This window comes from Populus euphratica, unplaced genomic scaffold (assembly GCF_000495115.2).
Source record: "Populus euphratica unplaced genomic scaffold, PopEup_1.0 scaffold88.1, whole genome shotgun sequence".
NCBI classification, from domain to species: domain Eukaryota; kingdom Viridiplantae; phylum Streptophyta; class Magnoliopsida; order Malpighiales; family Salicaceae; genus Populus; species Populus euphratica.
In genome coordinates, this window is record NW_011499956.1 from 767,189 (window position 1) to 777,523 (window position 10,335).

Consider the following 10,335-nt stretch of genomic DNA (forward strand, 5'->3'; position numbering starts at 1 on the left):
AAAATGATAAGCTTTAACATCAACATCAATAAAAGATTATTGAAAATATAACATGAAATAAAACTTGAACAATATAAAAACACAAATAAAAAAAGCAAGAGCATTGACCTCAATCTAAAAACCAATATGTTTAAATATATAACAAATGCCTTTTTTTATATGCTAAATTTTAAAATTATTGATATGATAATTAACTATTAATTTGACAGTTGAACAAAACATTATTGATAACATTATAATTTGAAAAAATAGTTTTAATAAAAGTTTTAGATATTTGTCCTATCTTTTCAACCATAAAAGAATAGGCTCATCTAAACTTTTATAACTTTAGATATGAGCTAAATACTTAACAATATTTGAGCTATATGACATATTCAAACTTCTCATTTGATAATGATCATTCCATTTAGGTGTTATTTCACCTTGAAACTACATCATAAAATAGTTCTAACATCAGGAAGATTTTTGGTTTAAGGTTGATCTTTTGTTTTTTTATTTTTTTATTTTATTTTTAGGATTTTTAAAGACATAAAAGAGTTTATTTATATCTTTATGGTGTTTTCTTAGTTTTTTTAGGTAAAACTAATTGAAAATGAATTTTTAGATGTAAAACATCTCTAACTCAATTTTTCAATGGTCTTCTGATTATTGAATCTAGACAAAGAAAGCAAGCAACTGTCACTTGCTTTAAGAGGCTATGTTTATTTGGTCTATTTTTTCTTAAAAAATTAAAAGTAGGCAACATGTTCTCTTCTTAAAAAAAAAAATGAATATATATAGTTATAAGATGATTATCCTGCATGCCTAGGCTTTTCTTATTAAGGCTTATACATGCTCCGGCATCCAAGTTTGTGTGCTTGAGGTTTTTTTGTATTATTTTTTTATTTTTAGTTTTTATAATTTTAATTTTGAATTTTTTATTTGATTTTTTTAAAATTTTATTTTTAAAATTTTATTTATTTTAAATTAATCCTTTCTCGCACGAGTATAATTTGAATAACAATTCAGGGCACAAATATCATGTCATGAAGGGCGACACAAGCACTTACGGTAAGGCTCATAAAAGGTTTAGCGGTGAATTCATACCTCATAGCTTAAGCAATTCAATTTCCTGTATTTGACAAATATATATATATATATATATATATATGCAGCGTTATGGTGATTGAGTTTGAAGATGGTGAAGTGTGTTTGGAATCATGAACTTGATTTGGCATGAAGCATCTCTCCTGCCGGATATTCCCTTTACTAGTTCTACTATACTGAAACAAATAAATAAATAAATAAATAAAATAAACAAAACACTTGGACCCAATCCTCACCCAGAAAGTCAAAATAATCCCAAGCCTCACCCTCCTTGAAGCTTTCCTAGTTGTTTGTTTTATTATATCTTGACTCTTCTCCTTATGAAATTTCTAGAATTTACTTTGGTGGTCAATTAAATATACTTCATTCTTCATTTTTTATTTTAAAAAAATTATTAATCTATATCTTAATTTTTTAATAATTAAGTTATTCATAATAAAATAACTCTCTCCAAAGTTCTTGATTTGGAATCTAAATAATAATAATAATAATAATAATAATAAGGAAAAGCAAAGGCAGTTAAATAATAGATAATATCCAAATCAAACTCTGAGCAGACACGAGATTAACATAAACTCATTAGAGAGATAAAAAGAAAAACTATGCATCTTATAAGAGTATTTATTTCGCTATTTTCCTTTCACGCACGGAAAAAAAAGGAATAAATATCCGAAACAGAGACTTCCTTTTACCAGAAAAGATAAAACACAATAAAACCTATAAAACGGTCTCCAAAACATAAAAATCTCTCTAAAGCTTCCAACTTTCGACACCGTTTTTATCCTTCTTGCAATCCCGTACAATGTCAGGCTCCGGTGGTGTCTCAGTTGCCCGAACCCGGGGAGAGAATCGATTCTATGTTTCACCAGGGATCCGAAAACAACAACAATTACAACAACAGAAGCAGCTGCAGCAGCAGCAGCAGAAGCTGAAGCTGTCGATTTCGAAGGATTCAACGGCTGAGATTGAGAAGAGAAAGGGGTCCGATCAATGTGGGTCGAATTGTTCTGTTTCGGGTCGGGTTGGGTCTGACACTAATTCCACGAATTTGGATCGGTTCTTGGAGTATACTACTCCTGTCGTTCCTGCTCAGTTTCTGCCTAAGGTAATTGATTAAAAAATCGGTAATTCTTTGGGTTTTTGTTGATTTCTGTTTTTTTGTTTTTTAATAAAGTTTAGATTTTTATAGCTTTTTCCTGGTGGGTTTTTGTTCTTGCGGCTCAGTTTTTGTCTGTATTGATTAGAGGTCTTAAGTTGTGAAGGACATGATTAATTACTTGATTAGATTAGGGTTTTGAGTTAGTTAATTGCATAGGGCAATGAATTAGGTTAATTCATCAAGCAAATAATTGTTGACAATGTTTAATTTTGAACGCAATCGTCTGTAATTAATTAGGGTGTTGATTTTAAATGACACCAATTGGACAATTAATTAGCTTCTTTCAGTTTGATGTACTTTGTTGTTTGTTGATGACATGTTTTGTTTAAAGGGGTTAGTATGGATTACAGGTCTTAAATTCTAGAGGTTTAGGGTTTCGAATTCAGTTAATTATTCTAGAGACGACTTGTTAGAATTGTTAAACTTGTATTCCAACTAATCCTATATTACAGCTTTGATTCTTAACGGTTCTTTGGGAAAACTGATTTGATTGTTATGAGTTTGCTTTAGATTGAAAATGAGTTGAACGTTTTATGTTTTAATGGCATGTATGTTCTTTTAATGGTGGCATTTGTGGGTCATATAGACAAGCGTTGGGGGATGGAGAACGTGTGAAGTGCAGCATCACCAGAACTTGTATTTTGTGCTTGAGGATTTATGGGAATCTTTTAAGGAGTGGAGTGCATATGGAGCAGGTGTTCCTCTTCTCTTGAACGGGAGTGAGACTGTTGTGCAGTATTATGTTCCCTATTTGTCTGGCATTCAGCTGTATATTGATCCATTGCGTCCCTCCGACAGGCTGAGGTGAGCCATTTTCTTGGCTTCTTATTTGGTTATATTTTTCATGTTTTTTAATTTTCCCAGTTCCAATTGATGTCCTGGCATGTTTTTGATGGATTTATTCATGTGAATTCTGGATGCATGGCCATTCTTCAATATTTTAATCTTAAATTGTACACATTGAGGTTAGGTGATTGATTAATTTTCTGGCTTAATTTATTTTTATTTGCATAAGGTTTGGACACACTGAAAGGCATTGAATCAAGTATCTGATGGAAGTGAAAGGCTTTTAGTACTGTTGGCGAGTATTAGCACTTTAGTTACTTTATAGTTACTAGCAGTACCTACTTCTGTCAATGTGCTTCTATGGATTTCTCTGTTTGATGATGTTAGTTTGTCCTTTTAATATACAGGGTTTGACAGATATGCCATTTTGTAGATGGCTCTTTTATTTAAATCTTAAAGTTGTTATTCCAATTAACAAACGGTTCAAAAGTCTACAAACTTAGTTTTATATGAGAATTATGGTTTTTTTTTTTTCTGGATTTTTTTTTAAAATTCCATTCTGAGGTCCATTCACAGCCAGTTCCTCCTTGTGGTTTCTATTATAGATGGATCTTTGACTGGAATGGATAAAGAGCAATGGGAGGCTATTTATTTGGATGAAATGAATTCAATTTGATGCATTAGAGCTGTCATTGATGAGGGGGATTTTAAATTTCATAGTTGATTGTTTATCTGTCTTTCGCTAGGTGTATTTTTCTTAATAACTTTCTGTGAAGCAAATGACATTTTTCTTGAACGGAAAATAGAAGCAAATTTTGCATCCCAGGGTTGTGTGCTGTACTATCTAGTGTCCATAATCCACTGACATGTTGAATCCAAAGTCCAATTTGGCCACCCACCTATGTATTATCTACAGGTTTACATGATCATTTTTTTGGTTTATACCCTAAAAACCCTTAATGCAGTCATGATCCCTTTAAAGTAGGATTCTTGGAGGCCAAAACTGCACCCTTGTGGCTGCAAGTGCAAGAATAGAAATAATTGTTAATACTGTTTGGAGAATTTGGAGCCGCTACTTTCATGTTAGTAATGATAATAATTTACAGTATAATTCTTGGTGTACTTTTTGCTGGAAAATTCCAGAATTAACCTTTCAAGAGATAATTTGTCATTGGAGTGGCTGAGACATGTACTGGTACTTAAGGTTGACTTGAATGACTGAATTCCTTATACCACAGACATGTTATGCTGAATTTTAAGATGGAGGAGGAAGATTTATCCATCTGAATTCCTAGGATTGTGAGTGTGGTTCCGGGACAGTTACATTTGTTGCCTTGTGGAATGTTTACTGACATCTTCTGAAACTGTAGTGTAAATTTTGATGAAAAGTTTGTCAGTGGTCCACTTTGCAAGTATTGACTGATAGTAACATGGTATAATTTTATTTTCTTGAATATGTTGTGATGCAGCAGAAAGGAATTTTGCCAGCCTTCCTGACAGAGCACTTACATTTTAAAATTGTACTGGCTAGATGGGTACTTTTGGTAATTGGATGCCTATGCAGTACAGCAAGTTTTGATAGTCCTTCCAATGGAAGGAATGATAAATTAAAAGTGAACAGCCCAATGTTTGAAACTATAGAACTGTAACTATCATGCTTGTTGCATCACATTGTTATTTCTTCCATCTTCTGACAGGAGGCCTGGTGAGGAGAGTGATACTGAGTCATCCAGGGAGACGAGCAGTGATGGTAGCTGTGACTATGGAGCAGAGAGAGTAGCAAGCAATGGTGTTTGGGAACCTTGGAGCCAGCTTAATGTTACAGATGCAAATATTCAGAGTTTGAATAGACTCTCACTGAGAAATAAACCCTTCAGGGGTTCATCAAGTGATGAATGTGAGATTTCGAACCCACCAGGTCCGCCTATTTTTGAATACATGGAGTATGCTTCACCATTCACACGCCAACCTTTGGCTGACCAGGCAAGTTCCTTGTCTTCAATTGACTTAAAATCTGGGTTCTGTTCTTCTTTTTCTTTGTTTATGTTTTCCGCATGTTCATGAATACTAACATCCACACCCACCCTTCCATCCCTCCAGATTTCAGTGCTTGCATCTCAGTTTCCAGAACTCAAGACATTTAGGAGCTGTGATCTATCACCCTCAAGTTGGATTTCTGTGGCTTGGTATCCCATATATAGGATACCCATGGGTCCTACACTGCAGAACCTGGATGCCTGCTTTCTAACCTATCATTCTCTGTCAACACCCCTTCAAAGTACATATCTTTCCTTATGTGTATGTCCTTGGTGAACTTTTATATCTGCCTGCAGGCTTATGTGTTTGTTGCATTTCTTGTTGGGACAGATCAAAACACTGAGGGGATGCAACTTCACAGTTCTGTTAGGGAGCTACACCGTGCTGACATGTCCCTCAAGCTACCTTTGCCAACTTTTGGGCTTGCTTCCTACAAGTTTAAGGTTACTTTCTGGAATCAGAATGGAGTCTATGAATGTAAAAAGGCTGGTTCATTACTAAAAGCCGCTGACAACTGGCTTAGGCATTTGGAAGTTAATCATCCGGACTATAGGTTCTTTGTTTCCCACAACACAAGCCCAAGGTGAAGCGAGTCCTTTATAAATGATTTTTTAAAGGAAACTGGTACCTTCAGTCCTGTAAGAGGAATCCCAATTTCAGCTCATACGAAATAACCTCCATTATTTTAATGTTGTATGGAGTAGTGTGGAGTTGTATGTCTTCAGGATTCTCAGACTTATATTATGTCCTGGCTCTGCCATCACATATCCTTAAAGAAGTCCCAGAATGGTCCAGTTTTTTTTATGCAATGATTTTCTTGCGCTTGAAGGAGCTTTCTGATAAGTATCTTGGTGCTGTGGCTTTTATTTGAAGAGTTGCAGATTCGAAGGAGCTTTCTGATCATAAACGGTGTTTGGATCTTATGGACTGTTTTCCAGGCCTGAAAGCTTTAGTTGTTGCAACTTTTTTATAACTTTGTCCTATAAAAACTACTGACTTTTGTATATGGTTGATTCCATGGTAGAATGTTCAATGTACTTTTTGTAGCAGCAGTTTCTTGAAATATGTTCTTACATATGCTGTGTTCTCTTAAGAAAGATCCGCTAAATGATCTGTAAATGATAACTTCCTCCTATAGACATATAGCTGCAATAGAAAATGCATCAGTGGCACTACTGTTTGTCGCAACAGCTAAAGCTATCATCTTTTCAGACAAAAGGCAACAAGGTTTTCAGGCTGTGGATTTTGCCTTCGCTGTTCCTTTTTGTCTATATACCCGTCCAGGAAATCCATGTTTATTACTATTTCAATATAAATTTTAAAAAATAAAAAATAAAAAAAATTATTTTATTACTATTTCAATATTAATCGGGCTCAATATTAATCCGTTTATTTTTTCCATTATGCACATGAGAGCTCTAAATACAAATAGGAGTACAAGGTAGTCAATCAGACCTCCTAGCTAACACGACTTGCGTCACAAATTGAACAGCTTTCCTCTTCACTTCGCTCTCACACCTAACATTATATTAACAATCCCCTCATAACTCATCATCCAGAATGGTGGAGAGCAATAGTCCTTGGACAAACTCTGATTTCCGCGACTTCTCCTGGTCCTCGTCTGATAGATGTGGATGTCGGACTTTCCTGCTGACACCAAACTAATGTTAGAAATCTTGAAAAAGAAAAACTCCACAACATACTGGCAATGGCAGAAAAGCCTCAAAGCAGCCAGTTGCAAATATAGTACAGGTTAGCAATTACATGGTTCAAGTTGCATTCGTTCCCTTTTAGCTACCTTTCTGCCAAACGTGATACTCTTCTCCAACAAAACTAAATTGATGAATTAGTGAAAATCATGTAGTGGTAAAGATGGAATGATCATTAACAGTCTTAAGTTCCTTGCTAAAAATTATGGAATCAGTTGAATACAAGCTCCAAGTCAATCTTCCAAGACCATAATAATAGAATCCTAAAACATAGTCAGAACAAATTATACATGGTCAGTAAACCTCAAACTCCACAAATCATTAACAATTCATCCAGAGAAGACTATGGTATCAGCACTACTAAAGTTCCATCCTTGCCTTCAAGGGTTTGAGATCATGGAGAGCCCGATATTCTGAACGTAAACCAAGCAAAAAGTACCTTAAAGGCAGTAACTCTACAAATTGCACACTTATCCTAAAAAATTTGAACTTCACACATCATCGCCTATTAACCAAATACTCAAGTGTTTGAAGACATCCTCACATTATAGATTAAGAAAAGATGCATATTTGCAGTAGTCAGTCTTATTCTTGGTTTTGTTACCAGATAGATCAGAGAAGAGGCTAATGAGTTCAGCAACTCATATTTCCAGCCCTAATTCAAACAAGTTCCCAGCCCTAAATCATTACCTTTTAGTTCATATTTTGGACGTCAAAATACAGAAACTTCTTTTATAAATGGATATCAAATGCAGCGGCTTATATGGGAAAAAGATAGTGATCATACCTTTCTAGAAACTCCTCAGTTGTGCTCCCCTTCACTGAGCTTCCTCCAACAGAAGAGAGAGGTTTTGCATTCAGTGTTTCATCAAAACCAGGTGGATTAAATATGAAAGGTGAAAGCAATGGATCAGGTTCTGTATTGGAGGACGAAACAAAGCACGAAGATCCACCAAGAAGGGATTGTAAACTTCCTTCTCGCAGCTCTTTTCTCAGTATAGAAAATGCTGAGTTAGCTCCCCCCTTCCGCAGTCTCCTCTTACGCTGCACGTAATCTCCAGTCAAGGAACTTCAACAGAGAAGTAGTTACAAAACAATAGTTTGGACACCGTTAACCGGTAACTAACAAGATAGGAGATTCCCAAGCACCCCTTTGATGTTGAAAGTTTCCCATGAGCCTAGGGATTCACTAGACAGATTTTCAGTTACCAACATTACCTAGGTCACTTTTCCATATAATTAACATTTGAACTACATAAACATGCATGTTTGGTTGTGTGTAAACCAATCCAGATTATGCAAAAACACCAGAACCAAAATGTTAAATGTTAAGAGTCAAATTTTGAGATAAAAGGATATATTAAAGAAGTTCCCATGCTGCCCAGTAATGTGGGTAACAATGTTCATCCCCACCCTTTTAGCACAAACTGGACATACCTGAAAACAAACAATTCCAGTATCATTTCAGAAACAGTCTCTAGAAAAAAAAAAAAAAAAAACTAGGAAGTGTAATTAATAGTGTTACAAAAAGAAAATGACCAATTTATATGCTCTAGATAGAATTAAAATTCTCAAAAACAAGGCGACAAACTCACGCAGTTAACCAAATTATCTCATTTAAAATCAAACCCCATAAAACCCTTTACCCAAAGCAATTTAACACTAAAGAACTAAACATTTTAATTTATATCCATCAATAGAACTCGATAAGAATATGATACCCCATTCTTGGCTTCAGCAGGATGCTCTTCATCGATGTGGCAAAAGAGACCAACAACATCAAAATCCTCGCCGCAAAACGGACACAAATACTCTGCTTTCAAATCCTCTTCTGTTTCAGTCTCATCATACAGATCTAGCACCACAAACCAACAAAAAAAAAAAGCACCTTTCAGACACCATCTCTTACTAAACTAAGGACATTACAAAAGAAATGAAAGATTTTACACAAACCAGATCGAGTCTGATATCTTCTTGAAGAAGTTGTGAAGCGAGAAGCCCATGAATCAGAAGCCATTGCTCTATTGGTTTCTCTGTTCTGTGATAAGAAAAAAAAGGTTAAGACTTTTATGAAGATAAAGAGTGAAACTTCTGTGAAGGGTGGAGGTGACTGTAATTGTGATAGAAGACTTTTATGAAATAAAGAGTGAAACTTCTGTGAAGGGTGGGGGTGACTGTAATTGTGATACTAAACAAAGGGTTTAATGGAATGTTGAAGAAGACTAGTAGATAAAGACAGGAAAGGAAGAGGAAACTGCGAGAGAGAGAGAGCGAGACAGACGGAACTAGAGACAGATTATCTGCGTTTTAAAAATATTTAATCGTTTTATTTTAAATTATTTTAACATTTTAATATAAAATATAAATTTTAAAAAATTAAAAATATTATTTTAATATATTTAAAAGAAAAACATTATTGAAAGTTTCATTCTTGTCTTTTATTGAAAGTTTTGTTTGTAAACATTCGGTATATTTATTTTCGTTAGATTGCATAATGGATTTTGTTTTTTTGTTTTACTCTTGAACATGTTGATGTAGCCGTGAGAGTAATAATAATTTTTTTATAAAATATTTTTTATCTAAAAATATTTTAAAGTAATATTTTTTTATTTTAAAAAATTATTTTTAATATTAAAATAATTTAAAAATATAAAAATAATTTATAATTTTTTTAATTTAGTGAAATGCTATTTAAAAGATATAAATGACCTCAAAATAAGTAGTATTTTTTTTTTTATTTTGAGTCAATGTTTTTTTTCCAAGACCTTTTGTTTTGGATAAAAAATTTTAAAAAATTAAAATAATATTATTTTAAAAAATTAAATAAATTACACGGATTATGAATTACCACCAATTAATTTTTTTAAAAATCTAAATAAATTTAAATGCTAAATTCACAAGGCAGCAAGTATAGTTCAAAATATCAATTCAAAGTACGAATGAGGTTGGGTTTTATGCACTCCATGCTTGCAATATATAATATAATTATGTGAAGTGATATTATTATCGTTTTATAATAGTTTAATGTATTTCAAGATAGAACCATTATTTATGGAAAATGTGTTTTGGCATTCCATTTGGGTAAATAAAACAAAGGGTTATACAGCATAACAGAATATTCACAGCAACATATACAAAAAATTAAAAGAATTTTACAACTAAACATCACCACAATTAAAGGACGTTTTAAATATGGATAAAGGGATACCCAACAAGCTCTCGTAGCTCAGTTGGTTAGAGCACCCGTTTAGTAAGCGGGAGGTCTTGAGTTCGACTCTCAACGAGAGCAAACCTGTCTTCCTCCGAGGAAGAAGAACTGTGGTGTAAGTCACAAGGAGGAAGGAGCTGCAAACAGCTATTTTTACCCTCCTTCGAGAGGGACACGAGGAAGATTGTGCTATGCTGAATCTCTTTGGATTTCTTTTTACTTCAGTGTCTTCTTAGGACAATGATTCACATAACAAATGAATTTGTTTTCTTGTCAATTAAAATTCAAAAAGGAAAAGACTTTGAATAAAGTTTCTTATAAATATGTCAATGAAAATACCTAACGAGAGA

General features: G+C 33.7%; 2 protein-coding genes and 1 non-coding gene across 5 annotated transcripts; 2 read left to right on the forward strand and 1 right to left on the reverse strand.

Moving 5' to 3' along the window:
* The first annotated feature begins 1,718 nt into the window (after window positions 1-1,718).
* On the forward strand, window positions 1,719-6,161 carry LOC105138374 (uncharacterized). Its single transcript, XM_011044429.1, has 5 exons — window positions 1,719-2,191; window positions 2,832-3,049; window positions 4,729-5,014; window positions 5,132-5,309; window positions 5,399-6,161. Exons 1-5 carry the CDS (start codon window positions 1,889-1,891, stop codon window positions 5,653-5,655), a joined length of 1,242 nt encoding a protein of 413 aa, XP_011042731.1. The 5' UTR covers window positions 1,719-1,888; the 3' UTR covers window positions 5,656-6,161.
* Window positions 6,162-6,399: 238 nt separating this feature from the next.
* Window positions 6,400-9,060, reverse strand: LOC105138375 (protein DEHYDRATION-INDUCED 19 homolog 4-like). Of its 3 annotated transcripts, XR_844761.1 has the most exons (6): window positions 8,731-9,060; window positions 8,499-8,632; window positions 8,137-8,214; window positions 7,565-7,827; window positions 7,105-7,196; window positions 6,634-6,717 (listed from the first exon to the last, which is right to left on the reverse strand). XR_844761.1 is itself a non-coding variant. In XM_011044430.1 (5 exons), the coding sequence occupies exons 1-5, from the start codon at window positions 8,792-8,794 to the stop codon at window positions 6,610-6,612; spliced, it is 645 nt and encodes a 214-aa protein (XP_011042732.1). In that variant the 5' UTR covers window positions 8,795-9,056; the 3' UTR covers window positions 6,400-6,609. The 3 variants fall into 3 exon arrangements, 2 of the variants coding, with proteins under 2 accessions (XP_011042732.1, XP_011042733.1); XM_011044430.1 differs by lacking the exon at window positions 7,105-7,196 and having other exon boundaries at window positions 6,400-6,715; window positions 8,731-9,056; XM_011044431.1 differs by lacking the exons at window positions 7,105-7,196; window positions 8,137-8,214 and having other exon boundaries at window positions 6,400-6,715; window positions 7,565-7,821; window positions 8,731-9,058.
* A 932-nt stretch (window positions 9,061-9,992) lies between these two features.
* On the forward strand, window positions 9,993-10,066 carry TRNAT-AGU (transfer RNA threonine (anticodon AGU)). Its single transcript has one exon. It is a non-coding gene; the product is annotated as a tRNA-Thr (tRNA).
* Window positions 10,067-10,335: the final 269 nt, after the last annotated feature.